The 23,623-nt window shown below is 37.4% G+C and overlaps 1 protein-coding gene across 1 annotated transcript in view; it reads right to left on the reverse strand.

Moving 5' to 3' along the window:
* The window catches only part of RNF149 (ring finger protein 149), a 170,364-nt gene extending 155,514 nt beyond the window's left edge, over positions 1 to 14,850 (reverse strand). The window contains exon 1 of the mRNA XM_053707648.1: positions 13,925 to 14,850. Within this exon, the coding sequence (XP_053563623.1) occupies positions 13,925 to 14,345 (421 nt within the window). The 5' untranslated portion in view covers positions 14,346 to 14,850. The remainder of the gene's footprint in view (positions 1 to 13,924) is intronic.
* Positions 14,851 to 23,623: the final 8,773 nt, after the last annotated feature.

A 23,623-nucleotide genomic window follows, 5' to 3' on the forward strand; every position in this document is an offset into this window, starting at 1 on the left:
TTTATGACTGAGTACAAGTACCGATACTTGTTTTCAAATACTCGCAGATACCAATTACAGATACTTATTTCAATGTCATGTGACAGTTTACCAAGCACAATACAGACTAATTATTTAAGATTCCTTCTTTATAATGATAAAGGACTGTAATTCAAGAGACATTATGAAATAATCACTGAACATGTTTATAAATAAAAAATATTACAATAAAATATTACATTTAAAGGGGTGATACAATTAGGTTGTAGGGCTGTTATATAACATCAATCTGACATTTGTATGGAGGTTCGGCTCTAAGTTGCACAGTCTTTCACTTTCCACACTACTGCATGGGGCAGAAAGATATTTTTGGGCCATTTTAGCCAGAGCTGAAAATCTGTTTATTAACTGCCCAGTACTTCAGTGGTTTGTCTGAATGAGGTACAGTGATCTCTCCTACAATAATACAAATAACAGCAATTTGTATTGTCAGAACAGTAGTAAACAATTTTTAGTTTAGTCTCCAAAGTTTAAAATGAAATGGGAACATGCAGTTTGAAAAAACGCCACAAGGTAGCATATGGGTAGGAAATGGAGGTATCGGTTTAAGTATCAGTGCATTTGCACGCGTACAAGTACTCATGCAAATACTTGGTATCGGTATCGGTGCAACCCTAATATACACATACACACATATATGCATGCAACCTAAAGTATTTGATTAAAACGATAGGAAAGTCAAAATTAAACTTGCATGATTCAGATAGAGCATGTCATTTTATGACACTTCTGAATTCACTTCTATTTTCCTTTGTATTGTTGGCATCCTTTGTTGAAAATAAATATGAAAATATCCAACACTACTGGGAGCTAGCTTGCACACTATAAGCTCAAAGATGGCAGTGCCTAGTATGAGAATATGAAGTTTGACCAATTGGCATCAGTAAAGGGTTTAAATAAGAATGGCTTTGTAGAGCTGCTGGCACAGGGGGAAAACTAATAGCATAGTAGTAAGCATACTATTGCAGTTGTGCCCAGGAGTTTAATGTCCCTTTAATTCACAAATTATTTTCATTGCCTTGACAAAATTGTCTGCATAAGAAAAGGTTTTGTGATTAAATTACTTCAAGGGAAAACTTACAAATAGTCCAACGTTTTTCACACTCCAAATTAAGTAAAAACCAAATAACTGTGGAAAAAAGGGGCTTTGCAGTGTGAAAGATTGCTGTATTTATCTAAAGCACTAATAAAGCTTATTATTGCATCTAAAGATGATATATTGCAAAGTAGAAGTAAGAAATGAGGTGTTTGCTTACAATGATAAAATTATATACAGGTACAAAACCCTTTATCCAAAACTGCTTGAGACCAGAAAAGGTTTAGATTTTGGAATATTTGTAAATTTGCATCTGTAAAATGGGACAACTTGGAGAGGGGATATATGCACATTAATATAATGAGAAAGGTAAAAAGGTGTTGCTTTAAATATAGACAATCTTTTACATTTTATAACACAAAGACCAAACCAAAGACACAGGCAGTGAATAAAGTGACATACTGGTGGGTATATGGTCATTTTCAATCATTTATTAAAAAAAAATATATACAGTATATGAAAAAGTCTGAATTTTGGAATAATTCTGGATTTTGGAATTCCAGATAATTAAGTGCACAATCTTTTTAAGGTTCTGCTGTGATCATAGTAAATAAAATAAATAGTAAAATATAGGATAAGTTATCTAACAACTGTATGCACAAGCACAGTGGCAAAGAGAAAACACATTCCATTCAGCACTGCAAATTGTCTTTATGCTTACCAAGTAACAGGATAGTTTACGCTAATAACTAAACTAGAAATCAGATCAAAGACAGGCCCATCTATGGTAGCGAGCAAGTAAAAGCATAAGACCATTAGTAATTACACAGATGATTGTAAATGTAGCTTATTATTTAGCTTCCGTCAGCTGCTTTTTGTAGACAAAAGGCCTCAATAAATTGCACAACTGCTTTCCAAATGTTATATTGCCATTTGCTTTAAACTAGGAAACACACAGGAAAAGATGCCTTGTTAGCAGTTTTAGGTTTGTTTGCTGTTAACAAATATAACTAATCATTATTGGGGGGGTTTAAATAATATTTTTTTTATATATTTTGTAAACAAAATGAAAAGATTATTCAGGATGATTCAGAGTAGTGAGCATTAGCAAAGTCTGCATTTCAAATGAAGCAAAAAAATAAATAAAAAAATTGTATGTCAAACAATACCAGGTTGTTATAAACTGTGTGACATGGTACATCCTCTAATATAAATAAATTAGTAAAATAAAAATATTACTAGTATTTGCCGACTATAAATCTGATTGTAGCGGTTTTAGGATAAGTGCTACATAATATATTAGTACTCAAATGGTTGCTGCTCATCTCATATTGGGGACTGCAGACGAACAGTAATAAGAGCCAAACACCATCTCACACCTCATGTAAATGTGCCCTTGACATTCTAGTGCAGGGTCATCAAACTATGCACCTTAGTAACATTTACAGCATAGCTCCAGATTAAAAGGGACCTACAAGTTTAAATAGCCGTTATGCAAAGTTAGAGCATTTGATTACTGCACCGTTGTTTGCATGCAAGTATGTATTTAACCCCTGCAAACACAGTTAAAAGGGATATGAAACAGTGCTCCTTTAATAAAAAATATGTTAAATCAAAGTAAACATAAAAAGACAGACTATGTTAAAAACAGCAAACAACTTACTTGTTGTCTTGCAAAATGTGCACTTAGAAATGCTCAGTGTAGCCACTGCCTTTAGTAAGGGAAGGGAGCTACCATTAAAAAAAAAAAAAAAAGTGAATGTAAAGTTGAATGAATGAGTGCTTAGTTTTTAAAAATACTATTAAAAACAAGGGCACTTTCATTCATTAAACTTTACATTGCAGCGTTTTTGTTTTTTATAATACTTTAAAGAAATACCTTTTCTTTAGCAAAGTCTGACCGGCGATCCCCCGCCCGCTTCTCATGCTGTACTTCAATGATGAAACCGGCTTCCTCCAATTCCGGCGTGGCCTCACGAGATGGACGCTCTGGGGTGCATGCTATAATTGGAGGAAGCCGGTTTCATCATTGCTGAGGTAAGTAAAGAGAAGCTGCGGGCGGGTGATTGCCGGGCCGGGTTTGCTAAAGAAAAAGTTAAGTTTTTTTTTGTTTTTTTTTTAAACGCTGCAATGTAAAGTTTAATGAATGAAAGTGCCCCTGTTTTTAATAGTATTTTTGAAACCAGGCACTAATTCATTAAACATTACATTCACTTTAAGTTCTACTATCTCTTTAAAGTCAGCCCCAAAGCAGCTTTTACTACTGAGACCTAGTTTAACACATGCATTTAGCCAATGACAAGCGGTATATACACATGTTGCCACCATACACCAGCTAGCTGCCAGTACTACATTGCTTTCCTAGGTATGTTTTTCATTAGAAAATACCAAGATAATGAAGTAGATTTAAAAACAGAAGTCAGTTTAAAGGTGCTTGAATATTGCATGCCCTATATGAATAATTTATTTTGACTTTCATGTCCTTTAAAGATGTCTCAATGTTCATTTGCTGCAGAGTTACTCACCCTCCTTAAATTTCTCCTCATCACGAAGGGGAGTGAACCATAAACACTTAAATCTGGTGGCCCCGGAAGTTCACCAATAAGCAAGGGTTAGTAATATGCTGGAAGGAGCACAGCCAGAGGACGCAAGATTTCTCAACTTTTGGAGTTGAGTCAGAAAATTGACAAATACATTCCTGGGAAATGCAATCCTAACTGATTGCTCAGATCAGACAATATCTAAGCCACCAGTGTAGGCTGAGACATGTTCCTATGAGGAAATTGTTCCTCTTGTGACCAGGGCTTCCAACTCTCTTGGGAAAAATACTGGGAGAGTTCATTAGCATAAATCTGCATAAATTATTTTACAGCAGAACTAAAATAACTAAAGCGGACAGGACTTTGAAATGATTACTTGTTCATAAATAAGTTCCACCCAAACAATGCATTCATTTCTATATTTGTCCTTTAATACGTGAGGCTTATATGTAACCAAGCTTTATTCCTGGAGTGGAAAGGAGAACAGGAACCAAACTGTGTAACACATGATTTCATTGTTTAAAATGAAACAATAAATTCAAAGGTTAAAAGTGAATGAAGGGGTTGGGGTAGCATTTAGTGGTATAAAATACAACTGTTTAGGGTATAAGGTGTGTTTTCTGCTTCAAAAAAAAAGAATATTGCTAGTTGCCCACTACTCCAATCATGTCTACAGACTGGACAGACCTTCCCTACCTTCGGTAGCACACACAGTAATATTTGTGTCAAACAAAATGGGATAAACATTATATAGGAAGAGGCCACTTGTGTATTGATCAAATGCAGGCTTTGGTACAAAGGTCAGCTACAAATAATGGAGCGCACATGAGATTATTAGCGCATCTCTGCACAGCCTATGAGACAGCAGCATTGATATTTATAACAATCACTTCAGATATAAGCCATAGGTATAAGTAAATGTGCATTATGGTGTTATTGATTTCAAGTAGACTTCTAATATATAAAGAAGATACGGGCAGGTCGCAAAACTGAAAATACACGTATGTCTTTCTAGGTTTGCTTTTATACAAAGGATACCATAGAGTACAAAGTAAATTAGATAATAGAAGCAAAAGGGATAGTTGTTTAAAATTGCATGCCCAGTCTATATCATGAAAGTTTATTTTTTTTATGTAAAATGTGACTTTACAGTCCCACCTGGGTGCTAAGCTGATTTGAGGGTTTTTTAGTTTTTAAATTTTTTTTTTTTACTTTTTCTTTTTTTTTTTTCAGATCCCCAAGACTTATACCACTGGAAAGGTTAGGCGATTACCTTTCCAACTGTGGGTCTTGGGGGTCTGTAGCTGCTTAGATGCCTGAGATTCAGGCTTCTAAGCAGCATTCCCCCTTTCCCTATACTGTCCATTGTCTTTTTTTAATAAAGTTGTGCGGTGACGTCATTGCGCGTGACGTCACCATGCAAAACGTGAAGCCCCGGCAATGCCTGTCACTATATAGGCCCGATTGCCGGGGTAGGAGCGGGTGGGAGCACCCAGATCTCCCTAAAGGTGGGAGAGTGCTAGTGACAGCTCTTAACTGTCGTTAGCACTTGAGTGGGAAACTCTGCGACAGCTCAGAGCCATCGTTCGCACTGAAGGGGTTAAAAAGACATTATTAATATGTTTGAAAAATTAACAAGTGTGATCCAAAACAAATGGCAGAATTATTTCAATACTTTACAACACATAATAATGTTACAGGTACTTAAAAGTCAATATTATTCTGAAGGAGAATTAAACTCAAGCAGCCATTTAAATATGCTATTTAGTTGTGTGAAAAAAAAATGTTAAAAAAGAAACATTAAAGTTCAATAATAGAATGATTTATTTTGCTGCACTATGTTTTATTGCACTATTGATTGACTATAAGTTTTTGTTTGACCCCAAAAATAGGGTTAAATACAGTTAAATCCAGCTCCAAAGCAGAAATGCACAGCCTATACTGAGCTGAACACAGTAAATGGCAGCTATGCACATATGCTGCAACTGATTGGCAAAGCTCCGGATCAGTAATGCATTGCCAATCCTGAGCTGTCCTTAAAAAGGTACATGAAACCCAAAACATTTATTTCATAATTCTGATAGAACATACAATTTTAAACAACTTTCCAATTTACTTCTATTACCAAATTTGCTTAATTCTCTTGGTATCTTTGGTTGAAGGAACAGCAATGAACAACAGGGGGTTCGCTGAACACACTGCATGAGCCAATGATAATAAGCATACAGGTGCACCAACCAATTACCAGCTAGTTCACTGTAGTGCATTGTTGCTGAAACAAATTAGATAATAGAAGTTAATTGGAAAGTTGTTTAAAATTGCATGCTCTATCTGAATCACAAAAGAAAAAACTTGTGTTTCATGTCCCTTTAACTTTATGTAAACCTGTTTGTTCTGCACAATCAGTGCTAAAAGAAAATGCTCTAAAGCTTTAGGTCCCTTTAAAGGGACATTCCAGACAACTGAATTACAGTTTTGAATAGAAGCATTTTTCTTATATAATATCTAATATCAAAAGTGTATTTAAGTATGCTCCATGCACCAGCATTTTAAATACAACACTTGCTCAGAGAGTCTAAGGTGCTTGTACCATCTGGTAATGACTCAGTTTTCTAATTGCTAACATGATACAAGCCCCACTGGCACTCTGTGCAGCTGCAGTATCTAAAATGCTTAGTGCACTCTAGCTGTACTTCACATGTATGTGCAGAGGAAAATACCAACACTAAAAACTGATAATTATTAGAAGCATTTTTGCCAATACATTTATATTGCAAATAGGTTTTTATTCAAAGACATAATTCATCTATGTGCATTTAAATGTTGTCTGGAATGTCCCTCTAATTTGAAGCTGTTTATTCCGACATTAAAATAGGAAAAGCACAACTGACCCATCTGTTAGAAGTTCGCTAGATAACGAACAACCGACACAGTTCTAAAGTGACATGCTCCCTAGAATAAAACACCACAAAAGCATTTGTATAAAAAAAAATATTAATAATAATAATAATAATAATAATAATAATAATAATAATGTTGCCTCTTTTATTGGTGCAACATTAAAAATGCTAATATACCTTTAAATGGTCTGGCAAATATAGAGTTTAACAATAGCAAAATTATGTAAAAGTAATACCCTAAAATCTGCTCACAGCCTCCTGCCCACCCAGCTCAAAACTGCTACATTCTCTCCAAAGGAAATCATGCATTCAATGCAAAATGAAAACATAGTGGGGATCATTTATGCAACATAGAATGAATCTAACTGCAGATCTTGCATAGTTTTAGGGGCATAAAAGGTCAAATTCTCTAATGTGTAACAGTGCAAGTATACAATGTTCTATGTGTAGTGTTCTCTACAGAATATTTTGCCAGCTGGGTGGCTGGGGGAGTTGTAATACCTTGTAATATGATAACATTTTATGTTATTTATATGTGTTACTATGTGTTTTTCTTTCATGATTCAGATAGAGCATGCAATTTTAAGCAACTTTCTAATTTACTCATATTATCAAATTGTCTTCATTCTCTTGGTATCTTTATTTGAAATGCAAGAATGTAAGTTTAGATGCCGGCCCATTTTTGGTGAACAACCTGGGTTGTTCTTGCTGATTGGTGGATAATTTCATCCACCAATAAAAAAGTGCTGTCCGGAGAGAACGAAGAAAAATTGGTAATAGGATTAAATTACAAAGTTGCTTAAAATTGCATGCTCTATCTGAATCACAAAAGAAAAAATTTGGGTGTCCCTTTAAGCTACCCAAAGCACAAATGAATGGCATAATAATTTAACATAAATTGATTTAATGATAATTTTTGCAACAAACATTAAAATAAAATTAGATCATGCAGTTTATACAATTGTCCAGTCTACTACAATTATTGAATTTGCTACATTCTTTTGGAATCCTTTGTTGAAGGCGAGCCAATAGAAAGAGGCATATATGTGCAGCCATCAATCAGTAGCTTACTCTCAGGAATATGAATTGTTGCTCCTCAGCTAACCTAGGTACGTTTTTCAATAAAGGATACCAAAAGGATGTATCAAATTAGATAAACGAAGTAAATTGGAAAGTTGGATAAAATTGTATGCTCTATCTAAATTATAAAATAACTACTGGGAGCTAGCTTAACACATCTAGTGAGTCAATGAGATGTGGGTAGAGACTAATCAGCAGCTAGTTCCCAGTATTGCATTGCCACTCCTAAGCCTATCACGGTATGCTTTTCAACAAAAAACACAAAGAGAACAAAGTAAAATTGATAAATAATGTACATTTAAATGCCTCTTGAAAATTGTATCTGATTTAAACTAATTTTTACTTTCATGTCTCTTTAACTAACATGTTTAAACGTACAGTCAAGTAACTCCAACCATAAAATGACATGCTAATGGCCATATTTAAGTTGTACTAGGTTAAAAGTGTAATTGAGCTATATTTGTAAGTTTTTATTAAACCAGCAAACATGAAAACATAAACCTACATAAATTCCTTGCATGAAAAGTGGTTGATGACAGATAAGAATAAAGTTGATAACGTAAAGTACTGGTGTGAAGCCACTTGAAAAATACTTTGGACAGATAGTCCATGAAAAAGACCATGGGGCCAATTTATCAAGTGTCTGTCCGACATGATCTGCTCAGCGTATCATGTCCGACAGACATCGCTGAATGTCGACAGCATACTCTATCGGCATTTAACATTGCAAAAGCAGTTCTGGTGAACTGCTTGTGCAATGCCACCCCCTGCAGATTCGCGGCCGCTAGCAGTGGGTGTCAATCAACCAGATCGTATAGGATCGGGCGGATTGATGTCCGCAGCCTCAGAGGAGGCGTACGAGTTAAGAAGCAGCGGTCTTAAGACCGCTGCTTCTTAACTGCTGTTTCTGGCAAGCCTGAAGGCTTGTGCGGAAACAGCTGCATTGAGTCAGATTGACAGCTTGTTAAATCGGCTCCATGTGTTAAAGTCCTGCAACGGGTTTAAAGGGACAGTATACACCAATTTTCCTATAACTGCGTGTAACAGACACTACTATAAAGAAGAATATGCACAGATACTGATCTAAAAATCCAGTATAAAACCTTTTAAAAACCTACCTAGAAGCTCCAAGTTTAGCACTGTTGATGAGGTTAGGCTGGGACACCCAGTGAAAGTGGCTGGTAGAAGACACTCTCCCCATCCCCTGCATATGAAAAGACAGATAAGACAAAAAGAACCAAGCAGGAGTCTGTAGAATTGAATCTACATCTGATACTTTGGGGCTTGGTTAGGAGTCTGAAAATCAGCACAATGTTATTAAAAAAAAGCAAAACTATGCATTGTTACGAAAAGGCTTTATAAATGGATCATCTACAAAAAAAAATTATGCAAAGAAAAATCTAATGTACAATGTCTCTTTAAATACCAAGTCAAAGGCACAAGTCTGAAGCACTTGTGTTGAGGTTCAGATAAGGATGTAGCCAATGAGCTAATCAGGAGCACATATGTTTGCGTCTGCTCCAATCATCTTGGAACACAAATCATACTTCCTCCAATTAACCTTTTCCCGCCGTTAGGACATTCCATGCCGTCCTAACTGCGCTGGGCTTTAGCACCATTAGGACGGCATGGAATGTCCTAGCCGTTTGGCTGTACTGACGCCAACAGCGTTTACAGATTGGGATAGCGGCATGGAGGGCGTGCCTAGCATCATAGGGACGCCTCCCTGACCTGATCCTATTATTGAAATCTCACGATCGGATGCACGATAGCGTGATATCAATTTGTTTACAATGAAACATTGTTCTGATGTAGACCCGACACGAAAAAGTTAAAAGTGACTAGGTGTTAAAATTCTTTTTTTTCTATAATGGATGGCAAACTGTCTCTGTCCTTCTCCATTCTTGGGAGGAAGAAAACCATGAATGTATCTTATGTCTTGACATTGGGTTTGCTTACTTTTAACTCTGTGTTTTATCAGTTTGTCTGCAGTCTCCATTCAGACCACATACTAAGCACATGATGTTCCTTTGATTTTACAAAAGGCATATTTATAATGGAAGTGTTTATTTTCCTATTACAGTAGACGTTTATATTTTATTTTCATGACAAAATAAGAAAATAATACTACAGTTATAACTTATTTGTAAATAAAAGTAAAGCAGATAAAATACAATAACAGAATACATAGTCCTATAAATTCCAATAAACATATTGCTAAACCAAAACTGTTAAAGGGTGGTCTATCCTAAGAAAGGACACAATGTGGCCCTCCAATGGTACTAAAGTACTTTCCCTTGTTTACAAGTGATTATCTTTTCTACAAGCTAAAGGTGCGTGTTCAGAGCGCCTCAATTAGGGCTAGGTGGCTGAGAACTCAATGTTGTGAAGTCTGATTACAGTAAATTGTGATTGTCAGTGACATTTGGAAAGTTTAATTTTAAAATATTACAATCATAGAAAATCACAATTTACTGTAATCAGACTTCACAACATTTGAGTTCTCCGCCACCTGGCCCTAATTGAGGCGCTCTGAACACGCACCTTTACCATATCCCTTTGTAGGCTAGCTAGATAGCCTTTGCTCAGAGCTATAGGTGCATCCGTCTCTAGGTGCTCAATCTATACTCTACTACCTATCATTATCTTTTCTACAACTCTAGGTTTTTTTTGTTCGTATTTTTCTGAGTGTATAAAGTTCTTTTGACAGAGAACTTCGGCATTGAAGTAAGTTTTGTGGCACTGAATGACCCTATTCTTTTAATGATATAGAATATACAATATATAAACACTACATGTGCCACAAACCTCTTTATACGTTTTGTTTATTTCTGCATGAGCTCTAATGCATGACTAATCTCACTTGGCAGTTATGATATATGCCAAGAGAGATTTGAACCTGTGACTATTCATATAACAGCAAGATAATCAAGGCTATTATTAAATGTAAAACCGCCAATTAATTATTTATGACATCATACAAAGAAGTATAGAGTCCACCATGGACACAGGTTAAAGGCATTTACAATCATGCATTATGTGTAAATCATGTTAACTGTATATTTATTTGTTTGTCCCTGAACAAAACTAATCTGCATATCTCTTTGTAAATTAAAGGGATAGGAAAGTCAAAATTAAGCATAAAATGATTCAGATAGAGCATATAATTTTAAAATACTATTAAATTAACTTCTATCTTCAAATGTGCTTTGTTCACTTTGTATTCCTTGTTGAAAAAGAATACGCACATATCCTACACTAGTGGGAGTTAGCTGCTAATTGGTGCCAGCACACATTTGTCTCTTGTGATTAACTAGATGTGCTCAGCTGGCTGCTAGTAATGCAATGATGTTCCTTCAGCAAAGGATAAGATATTGAAGAAATTTGATAATAGAAGTAAATTGAAAATTTTAAAATTGTATGTTCTATCCATATTATGGGGTTTTCTATCCCTTTAAGGACATTTTGTCTCAGCTCTGATGCATGACTAATGATTACGGCATAACAAGCCGAAACATGTCAGTCTAGGTGATACGCCCTGTATTTCCCTTGGATGCGCTCTTCTTGTACCCATTTTATATTTTTGTATCAATAAATTCGATTTTATTCATCCATTTTTGCTGCAGCTCCGTTTTTCTGCTTATTTTCTGGACACACCAGTTTTGGAGGCTGCAACCTACAGTGTATCCCCAGGTTTAGTACCAGCTCATTCACCAAACCCCCTCGGCTGACGTCACGTCTGACGCGTCTCACCTACACTGCTCAGGATTTCCGGAAGTGCAACAAGGTGAAGACCGGGAGACAGTTCTGGAGGCTGGCAGAGCACTACAATTTCCAGGCCTGTGTGGAACACCCGAGAGCCCTGTTCATCTACCTACCTGTGCCGTTCGGTTCTTTGGGAGTGTGAGTAAAGGCGGCGATTGGGACACAGCTCTGGAGGCGGGCGGATTGTTATTTCCTGGCCCGTGTGGAGCATGGAAGAGCCCTGCATATGTGCATCGCCCTCGCTCCCGAGATCCTGCTTGTGAACTGCAGACATTACGGCTATACAGGTACTAAATATTCTGATATTTGGGGTTTGGTACTACCTTGAGTTTTGGGACTGCTTCGAGACTTCTTTACTCAGTTTGGGACACTTCTTAATATATATTGCAATTTTGCTCAAGGATTTTTCCTCTTTTCTTATAATAAAATGTAAACACATACTGCCTTTCAACTGCTTAGAAAATATGATGTTTAGTGGGCATGGGCATAATTTTGTATTCTGCATTTGTTTTACAAGCGAGTGTCGAATATGGCCACAGGTAGCTGCATTTGCTTATTTTACTAACCCAATTAATTCATGTGAAAGCGCCACACAAATATCTGTATTTACACTTTCAAACAAATAAATCAGGTGCCGAAAAAAGCCAAATTCTGCTGCCTGCAGCCATATTTGGCATTTATTTGTAAAAATGATGCCCATGCCTAATGTTTCGTAATCAGCAAGGCGCGCTATACCCCGTACTATCTTGTTACTTGGTGATTTGTTTATTTTTTAGCTTCCCATTTTATAATGGCATTGCAATTTTAATTAACTTTCTAATTTACTCCTATTATCATTTTTTCTTCGTTCTCTTGCTATCTTTATTTGAAAGGAAAAAAAAAGGCATCTAAGCTTTTTTTGGGTTGAGAACTATGGACAGCACTTTTTTTTATTGGTAGATGAATTTATCCACCAATCAGCAAGAACCCAGGTTGTTCACCAAAAATGGGCCGGCATCTAAACTTACATTCTTGAATTTCAAATAAAGATACCAAGAGAAAAAAGAAAATTTGATAATAGGAGTAAATTAGAAAGTTGCTTAAAATGTCATGCTCTATCTGAATCATGAAAGAAAAAAATTGGGTTCAGTGTCCCTTTAAGTCTGTGCGTATATTTTGGTTTTAATTAATACAATTTCTTAAATCTGCTTAGCGGCCCAGCAGTAAAAAACAAAACAAAAAAAAACATATACCAGTGTAATAATGTTAGACCACTTAGATTACTTATAAATGTATTAAATTACATAAAGTTTAAATTGCAATCTTTCAGTTTCCCTTTATCATAAAAGGATTCAGCTCTGATATATTAGTTCCACCTTAAAATTACTAGACAAAGACCCTGACAGCTGGGTTTAATGTTGCTGACTTATGAAGGAGAATGATCAAGCAAAACAACAATTACTTAGCTGCCTCTAAAACAAAAGACTGAACTGCATCTTTTATTTTATTTAAAACAAGGCAATAGTGGTATCAAATAGCTGTGTTTTCGAAAATGTGATTATAAAATTAAAAAAAAGGTATTGTAAACACAATATATATATATATATATATATATATATGAAACAGGGTTTTACCCACATCCCACATTAATCTTGAACATAGGTCTAATACTTGTACGTTATTGAAATATGCAGTTATTAATCAGTTATAATCTTGAATAATGGTGTACAGAGAATGGCTGTGTCAAACTACCTACTAAAAATCAGTGTAAATATTTATTGATCTGGAGAGAAAAAAACATCAGGGACATATTTAATAAATAAAAGTTTTACCAGAGTTAGACCTCATCAGATAGGTACACTACAAAAAGCTCAAGGTTTTACAAATGAGGTCAGAAAACAGAATACTGTTGCATAGGTCATCCCTGGTCCACAGTCCAGTGCAACACTTTATAAAAGGTTCTTTAAACATAACTGCACCAATTATTCTTAGGTTTGCAATATTATGCCTTAATGGTTCTAGGACAAACATATTTATAGTATATATTTATAGCTGGTTTCTGTTTTTAATTACCTTTACGCTTAAATAAATATACCCTGTTTGAAAAGGACACTTTTGTGGGTGAAATACAGACAGCAGGGTAACAATACTTATGGGAAATAAACTAAATTCTCTGAAAGGGCATTAGGCTTTTACAGGGGGGGGGTTAATGGGAACTAAATGCTAGGGAGCATTAGACCTACAACCTGGGGCTATCTTACTTACAAAGCTATGGCCTGGATAATATTAGACTTATGCATACTGCTGGGGTATACAACATACAATGCTGGTGGGTTATTGAGTTTTTTGATTCACAAATTCGGAGAATATTGCCTAGTTAGTGGTTCACAATGTTGGTGGAGTGAAAATGTGTAAAGCTCAGCAAGCTTGGGGATAATAGGCTCCCAGTACTGGGGTATTAGTCTCTCAGTGCTGCTGACAGGATACTAACCAGTCCTATCTGACGTATTCTTCTACTGTACTCTAGGGGGAAAGTAACAGGGACAATGGGGGAGACAATAAAAGGTCCCACTGGCCCCCCTTACCTTCGTGTGACATGGGCACGGTGCTGTTCCCATTCTTTGCCTCATTGTAGATGACCACGGCCAATGCTTTCCTGCGGGCAGCATTAAATACCTTCTCCGTAAAGGTGCAACCTCCCCGGGCAACCAGAGCTATCCAGGGCTGCGAACCATCAGCGTCCCCAGTTACCCCCGGCACTGCATACTGAGTATCCGCATGGCAGCCCTCCATTTGGCCAGGAAGGCGGGGGAAACCTACCAAGCCCTGTACGGTTTCCTTAGGGGAACTGTCCCCATAGCGGCCGCTCTCCGTGGTTCCCACAACAGTAGTGTTAGTGAGCGGTTCGGTGTACTCGGTGCGCACAAGAGCGCTGAACCACTCCAGGGGACGTTCAGAAGAAGCCAGTGAGCACAGCACCGAGCACACACACAACCAGAGCATCATCCTTCTAGGGATGAGCACGGACAGAACGTGCAGCTGTACAAAGTTACAATGTTCAGAGGTATCTCACCCTGGCACCGCTTCAGCCAGGAGAGCTCCTGCCTCGGGCAGCAGTGGGTCTCTGCAGAGCAAAAATACAGAACAGTGTAGCAGATGTAACTAATAAAAATAATCGTCCACCAGGGACTTCTCAGGGAATCTCTTGCAGCGCAGTAATATTACTGGCCTCTGCTAACGAAATACGGTCTTTTGTCTCCGTTCATGCAAAATTGCAAATATGTCCCTGACTATTTCTAGTTACAAGATGATAGATATAGAAGAGGATCCCCTGAATAGGTGAATGTGGTAACGTCCTGGTTTACTTGCAGCCTCTGTCAGAGTCATGGGCAGTTCACAGTCTGTATCCCTGGCAGTTCCTGTATTGCTGTCAGGAACGAGCAATCAGCTTTAGTTCCTTCCCCTGACTTACTAATGATTCTCTCCCCTTTTTTTTACTTAAGGTGGAATACAACAATTGCAGTTCGGTTAACTAATAATTTTTTTAAAAAAAACAAAACACATTTTTTGAATACAGCCATAGTAGGAGTCTTAAAAGATCTTTATTTTCCTATAATTTACTCATACTTCATGCTTTTTTTTTAGGTCAGAGCTGCAGCTATACTATACCACTAGTTGTTCTGTGAATCCCTTTACAGTATACAGACTGACTCCTCCTTTTCCTCTTTCCTATGTGTACACAACCTCTCTCCAAACACAGCCTCTTCCTATCCTGGGTCATCACTGTCATGTTTTACAAAACTTACTATATACAATGTATTTTTAATCATGACAAAAATCCAGTCATTAACCGCAATGTACTCTAATAAAACACACTATAAATATGAAGCTGTAGAAAATAGTTGTAAATGTTATTCCTTAAAAAAGTATGCTTCTGCATACAGCAACATGGGGTTAGTCTAGACAAATACAAATCTGACCGGTTTCGGTCGTATTGACTGTAATCATAGAATAGCACCTGTTAGGGGGTGCAGCCTTTTATACTAAACACTCCATATTGATTGGTTAAATAGAGTAAAACAGACTAAACACACTAAGTTCCTCAGGGATCAGAAGGATTATTCTTTGGGCATTGTATATGTCTGGAGACGTAAACAGAGAAATAAGTCTTGGCTTAACCAAGAAGAGGATGATAATCCTATACACAAAAACAAGAAGAACAAAAATAAAAGAAGGAGATACAATAGACGTAACAACCAATCAGAACAGGATGCGAATGTAAACTCTATAAATACTCCTAAAAAAGTTACATTTTCGGATTCAGAAAATGATTTTAGTGATGAGGATAGATTCACATCCAGTTTTGAAAGTATTTCAGGGGACGAGGCTAACACTGATGGAGATGAGCCACCTAACATATCTGTAACAAGAAGTATAGGAGCCACTACACAAAAAAGAATCCTTAAAGTCCATCCAGATCAGGGAGCTAGACCAAAAACTAGTGGTCTCGCTTCTAACCATGTTCAGATACACAAGCTTATCCCCCAGGTTTTTCACGAGGCCCCCAAACAATTTCAGGGAGGAGGGGACAGGGGAAATACAGTTACAGCGGTAGTAAACAACAATGGAAAAACAGAACAAATGAGATACCCCCTGAGAGGGAAAAAATGCCAAGGTAAAGAAATACCAGTAAATATGGTATTAATATTTCTAATTACACATTGACTGAATTAGAAACGAAAGTGCTCAATTTAGGCCTAGGTTTTGTTCCGTCCAGGAAGTTTAACCTCTTCCAGACGATACTTGATTTGAACAAATTAATCAGAGATCTAACTTTAAGATTTTGTTTTAAAACCAGTGAAAAGTCTATCATTGATTAAACAACTTCTCCTAAATCTAGCATGATAGATAATTCCCAGATCTCCTTTGTAGACACTTGTACTTTAGTCACTCTTAAAGATTTAAGTAGTGAAAACCTGGGGGAAGAACTTTTGCAGGCCACTCAAATCAAGCCTAAAATGAAAAATAAATTATCATTCTATCCAACTAAGACAAGGGGCAAGATTTTAGAAGTTTTTCATGAGAGGGTTGTGGAAGATCTTACTGATCTTTCAAACTTCATAGATAAAAATACTCCCAATTTAACAAATAAAGAAAGAGAAGCATTGCTAAATCTACAAAGGAATAAAGATATTGTTATAAGACAGTCTGACAAGGGAGGAAGCGTGGTAGTTATGGATAAGTCACATTATGTCAATGAAGCTCTGAGACAACTTGGCGACAAAGACACTTATATGATTTTGTCTAAAAATCCCACCACACAGTATACTAAAGAACTATCGTGCCTCTTGGATGAGGTGGTGGAGGAGGGTCTCATGGATCAAGATACGGCTAATCTTTGTTTAGTTGCCGATCCTGTGACACCCATCTTCCACCACCTCCCTAAGGTTCATAAGAGCTTGACGAACATTAAGGGAAGACCAATAGTGGCGGGTATTGGGTCTCTATTAGAGCCACTATCCAAGTGGGTAGATTACTTTTTACAACCCATGGTAACTTTACCACCTAGTTACATTTGAGACACCTCACATGCATTACAGGCCCTGGAGTCAGTGGTTTGGAGAGAGGAGTACAGTTGGCTGACAGTTTTTAAATCTATTTACAGACTTATCTTTGGAATCCAGGAATTTGGTTGTCAGGATTATGAAGTTTTTACTAGAGCATAATTTTTTCATGTTCCAGGGGCGCTACTACCTCCAGAGACATGGCACCGCAATGGGGGCTAAATTCACTCCCTCGTACGCCAACCTGTTTATGGGTTGGTGGGAGAGGTGCCACGTCTATGGAGGTGGTGCTGTCCCCTCAGAGCATATAGTCAAATATGCTCACTTTATTGATGATCTGCTTATAGTGTGGTCTTCTGATTCACAGTCTGCTCATGACTTTGTTACCACACTTAACATCAATGAAGCGGGACTACAGTTTACACATGGATGGCAGAAAACACCATTCATTTCTTGGACATTAACCTCACGGGAGAGGCCCAAGAAGGGAGGGTTATCTCTGCTCTCTATCGAAAACCTATTTCAGGCAATAACCTTCTACATGCTCGCAGCTGCCATCCGCGGCATGTATTTAAAGGAATTGCAAAAGGTCAATTCTTACGTGCAAAGCGAAATTGTACGTATGAAGGTACTTTTCGTATGGAGAGCAGAGATCTTAAATCCCGAATGTTAAAGAGAGGATATCCTAGCAAAGTCATTGACAAGGCCTTTTTTTAAACCAAAGATACGGAAAGAGCAACTGCGCTGGTTAAACAAAGGAGATTACCTAGTGATTCAAAACACAATCTCAAATTTATCACATCATATTCTAATCAATATGATGATGTATGCCGTATCATTAAGAGAAACTTACCAATACTAATGGGAGACAAACATTTGAAGGATGAAATTAAACAAGGGTATATGTTTGTCCCCAAATGAAATGCAACTCTAGGGAATATATTGGCCCCTAGCATGTTACGAACAGACACCAATTCTGGGTCATCATGGCTAAGACATAATGGAACTTTTAAATGTGGGAGGAAAGCATGTATCTCATGTGATCATGTTAACATTTCCTCCACATTTAAGTCCCATGTTACAGGAGAAGAATTTACAACTAGAGGTTGCGTCAACTGTAAAAGTAAATTTGTCGTTTACATCATTGAGTGTAATGAAGTAAGAGACAGTATACAGGTAGAACTACCAGAGAGGTAGGTAAACGCATAAGAGAACATTTATCCTATATCTCCAATAAACAAACATGTTCTGCCTTGTCCACACACTTTATTGAGTTTCACCATCAAGACGTTACATCCTTTAGATGGCAGGCAATAGAGCAAATCAAAACACCACCAAGATGTGGAGATAAATTATCAATATTATGCAAACAATAGATATATTGGATTTTTAAGACACAGTGCCTTTTGCCTCATGGTTATAACTCAGAATATGATGTCATAAACTTTTGGCAAAAATAAAATCCAGGTGCTCTCAACGCAAAAAGTTTTTCCACATTTCAGGAATAGAGTTATTCGCAGATTAGGAAGAGAGATGAAGATACACAGTGTCCCTGTGTCATTACTATTCAGACTGAACATACTCTAGGCATCAGACTCTAATAATATTATGGCAAACACTGATACACACTTAGTCTTAATGTACGTTTCGACAGTGATATCAGTAGTCTTGCATACATGGTTTTATTATTTTCTGTTAAGGCTTAACAATAGACCAAACAGAAATAGATTTATCTGTTGGATTTTTATTGCCCGAGAAGTATGAATACTATTGACTCACACATTACGGAAATATACATCTCAAGAATGTTTAGATAGAAAATAATCTTATCCAATTTTTGATATTGTCAGGGATTTGATCATTACAAGCCTATCCCTTTAAATCTTACTCCTTGTACCCTATTTAAGGCCCCTCCTCTCTATGCTCCCTGCTTGGTAATTTTTTTTAGTTACTATAGGTGACTCCTGCCTAAGAAACCTAGCCCATTCCTCTGACTAGGGGGATTTCTTACCTGATTCTGTGGAACTCTGCTGAGTACTGCCATCTCAGCTTCTCTGTGCCGGAATAACCGAAACTGCTCCTGCAGACATATCGGAATCAAACCGGAACCAAAAGTCCAGCTACAGTTTCCTTATTCTGCTACTCCGGGTGTGTATGACGTCACACCCGGCATCTCAGCATTCCTGCAGCACGTTTAACGCGCTCTCTCTCTCTCCTTCAAGGGTAATGGTATCAACAGCATCTGCTCACACGCTGTTCCTGAAATACAACTTGGATTTGGTCTGTATAAGCTAACTACCTTTGCTGGATATTTGATTGACTCTCATGCTTGTTATTCTATCACTGCTACGCTAATTGACTGTTTGCTACCTCCATACTGTATAATATCTTTACCTGCCATACTCATTGCATACTACTATGGATCTCTGCATGTCATTGTAACGCTTGCTGTTTCATTTCATCTAACCAAAGTGACTGTTCTTGCTCATTAACACTTCAGCCTGCCATATCATTTAATATCTGCATATCCCAATATAACTACCTGTTTATTGCCATCACCTCAAGTGTTGCATCTACATACAGTAATTTCATTAACAACTTTGGACAAGGTTTTGATGTCAGCTCTAACAAACTCATACTGTGCTTGTGCTTAGTACTTCATGTTGTCTCTATACTCACTCCTCCTTAAAAACATTACTAGTCTGGCATTCTCTCAAATTACATGGGGTTTTATTCTCTGCCTATGCTACACTATAGTAATTGCATAACTGAGTGTGTGTGTCTTTTACATACATAACCTGCCTACTGTATATGCATGTTTCTTCTATCATATTTACATACATTTGTACCCCTGTGACATATACATATCTATCATTAGATACATTTCTATTGGACAAGACGAGGAGTTCCGGTTCCGTTGGGAGGAGCTAGCGTCGTAATGGTGGAGTTTGGACGCTAAGAGCTCGAGTTAGGAAAATCTTCCCTTCCACAAGCCCGTTGTTGGAGTGAATCAATACTCCCTAGGGCAAGTGCATCATATCGGTGGTGCGGGTGGCGGAACGCCGGAGCAAGCAGCGCGACTCAGCTGCATGAGTCAGCCCCCTAAAGCGAGTACCGCATTGGAGTTAACCCAGGTCGGACCTATGATCCAGAGGCTGGTGTGAGGGCGCGAGAGTGAACTTGGTGCCCCAAGAGATATTGCTGGTAAAGAGTACCGCATTGAAGTTAACCCAGGTCGGACCTATGATCCAGAGGCTGATGTGAGGGCGTGAGAGTGGATTTGGTGCCCCAAGAGATATTGCTGGTAAAGAGCTGATAAAGAGCTGCAGACCAATCGCGAGGGCCAGATATTGCCAAAGGGATCTGTGAGGTGACGCTAAGAACAGACCTCAAGCGCTGGAGCACCATTAAACACAGAGCACCGCTTAGGCAGATGGGAATGTCGTGTGAAGCGGAGGTTTAACCTGGTCACGAACGAAAGGGCGCTGGATTACTACACACTTAGACCTCCCTGCTATCACAGGAGATATAGTGATGGCTGCCTGAAGACAACCTGAAGATAACCCAGCAGTACGGTGAGGTACAGCAAAGCCTGGGCCAGTAAGGTTTTTTTTTTTTCTTCACATAAAAAAGGAATCGGATACTCTTGAAATTAATGTACAGATCTGGTGGACTTACCTAAGCATACGCAAGTATATATAAGAAAAGAACTGTTTTGACTTATATGTTTCTGCTCTGCCCTGCTTTGTTTTTTCCCTTCATCTTTTCGGACACAACAAGCTTATATTTGTTTTTTTTTCTCTCTCTGAACTGCCGGAGCTATAACTTAGGTCTGTTGCTATTTTTTTGAGACTTTCTCAGTGTGGTATTGGATACAGGGTGGAAAGGCAGAGGAAAAGGAAGATAGGAGAGAAAAACAGTCTTCCCCGGAAAGTTATAAATATAAAACCACAATTTTGAGAGAAAAAAATGTAATGATTTTGAGAGTTTTAGACGGTTTACAATATAATGTTTGTTGTCTAGGAGATGTGTTTGGTTAAAATAAAGATAGCCGGAGGTACTGGGAACAAAGCAAAAAAGTTATATACAAGAGAGTTGAGGGCCTAAGGTGAATCAAGTAAAACAGGTCGCTTTTTATCTTTTGTATGTCTTCTAGCCTAATTATCAAACTGATATGTCCTTTTTGATATGTTAATTTAAAATAGGATGTAAGGAGTTACTACGAGAAAAAATTTGGTTTCAACTAGAGAGCGGGGTGGGTGGCCAGGAGATTTAAATTTAAAAAAATTGTCACTGCACATAGGGTTGTTTCACAATCAAGGTTTCTTATTGTTTTTTGTTTTTGTTTTTGTTTTTTCACTTTTGTTAGTTTATTTATTATTTAGTCAAACACACAAATAAATCGTAAGCACAGACACACAAAGTCTAAGGTCAGAGTACTCTTAAGAAAGAGTTAAAGGAAGCACAGTCACAGAAGTACAGTTACTATACTGTACATGGATAAATTTATTACGCACAATAAAAGTCACTCCCTGGCCATGCCTCCCAGGCAAAAAGATAAGAAAACAAGGGTTTCAGATACACATATAGAAAGCACTTCTGACCACATAATGCAAAAGGACGATATTCAGCTCTTAGTATCTCAAATGTCTGAAATTTTCCTGCCCCAATTTGAATTGCTCAAAAGTCAAACAGCTAACATAATGACAGAACTTAAACAAATTAATAGCCGTCTCACAGAAGTGGAAGACAGAGTATCTAGTAATGAGGATATAATCTATAAGCAGGAAAAAATCATAACAGACAATAGCAGGACATTAAGTAGACTACAAGATAAAATCTATGAGCTAGAAGATCGATCAAGACATAATAATTTGAAAATTATAGGTTTATCAGATAAGGGCGAATTCCCAGATTTAATAACCTTTGCCAGCATTACCCTACCCAAGGCATTGGGTATTATATCCAGTGACACGCCAATTTTAGTTGAAAGGGCTCACCGGTTGGGTATGCCTAGAGACAACCTAAGAGAGAAGAATTACAACAGGCCGGTCCTTGTAAAATACCTAAACTATCAGGATAAGAACAGCATTCTGAGGGCATATAGGAAAATAGGAAAGTTAGAAATTAATCAAAACAAATTATTGCTCTTCCAAGATTTCTCCAGTGATACGTCAATGAAAAGAAAAGAGCTAGCCCCCTATTGTACTAGGTTAATCAACGCTGGCCTGAAGGCTAGACTAACATATCCTGCAAAGATAATAGTGGAGGAAGTGGAGGGCAATGTCACTCTGGTTAACACAGAAGAAGTGAGAGACTTTTGTAAAACTAGACAGATAAGGTAAACAAAGGGTTGAAAAAGAGATTCTAATTGAATATAATTTTAGTTATAGGGGACTTATGTTGTTTTTTAAATAATGGTGGAGGTGTGTGGTTTCTTCTTTTTTTTTTTTTTTTTTTCTCTTGTATTGCGCTTTGTGTTCTCTCCCACGCTGCAGCTATCAGAAGGTAATGGTAGAGGGAAAAGGGCAAAAATTAAAAGGCTAACAATAAGATGAGGAAGATCAAATTTATTTCATGGAATGTAGGAGGGATAACAACACCAAGAAAAAGAAAGTTGATAATCAGACACTTAGCTAAACTTAAACCTGATATTGTCCTACTGCAGGAAACACACTTGAAAAACGCTGAAGCGCAGAAACTTAAATGTAACTGGGTAGGACACGTAATAGCATCAGACTGTTCTAGGAGGAAACGGGGGGTCGCATTCCTATTTAACAAAGATCTGGAATATAATATACGAGAGAGTCAAATAGATTCTAATGACAGATGGATAATTCTAACTGTGGACATTAAAAAAATAAAATATGTAATGTGCAATCTATATGGGCCCAATGGCAAAGACCAACCATTTTGGAGTGACATGATAGCAAGATTAATGCTGAAAGAAGACCCAAATATAATTCTCGCTGGAGACTTTAATTTAACTCCTATACCAGCATTAGATAGGTTGTCCCATAGACAAAATAGAAGGTCTACGCAAAATTCCCAAATATTTTTCCAAGTATGTGAAGAATTAAGCTTACACGATATATGGCGGGTGCAGCACCCCGGGGGAAAAAGTTTTACTTGTGAATCCCAAGCACATAAATCTCTCTCGCGTATTGATTTTTTTCTAGTCTCAAATGCTTTATTGCAGGAAGAGATAGGTACAGACATTGGTGAAATTATAATATCAGACCATGCTACAATAGTACTGGAGGTAGGGGTACGTGAGCAATATATACGGGGGGGAAATAAATTTTTTTTCCCAAAGCATATGATTAATGATGGACCCTTTCAAATATGGATAAAAAGTAAATGGCGCGAATACTGTGTTAATAACCAAGAGTATGCTAATAATTATGAAATATTTTGGGAAGCAGCCAAAGCATATTTAAAGGGAGAGATTAAATTATATATGATCACTTTAAAAAAAAAGGTCATAGCTCGCGAGATTCATTTAACAAAAACTGTTGCTAGGGCTCTCCATAACTACACAAACAACACTCTAAGGAAATATTGGTTAGAGTATAGAAAGGCCAAGCAAGAAAGAGATTCGTTTCTCCTGGCTAAAATGATAAAGCAAGAAGCCAGAGTAAATTCTGTTTATGGTGGTAGATACGGTAAATCAGTAAAGTATCTGTCAAAGTTAGAGAAAGGCAGGAATCGGAAGAATAT

Source organism: Bombina bombina, chromosome 3 (assembly GCF_027579735.1).
Source record: "Bombina bombina isolate aBomBom1 chromosome 3, aBomBom1.pri, whole genome shotgun sequence".
Taxonomy (NCBI): Eukaryota; Metazoa; Chordata; class Amphibia; order Anura; family Bombinatoridae; genus Bombina; species Bombina bombina.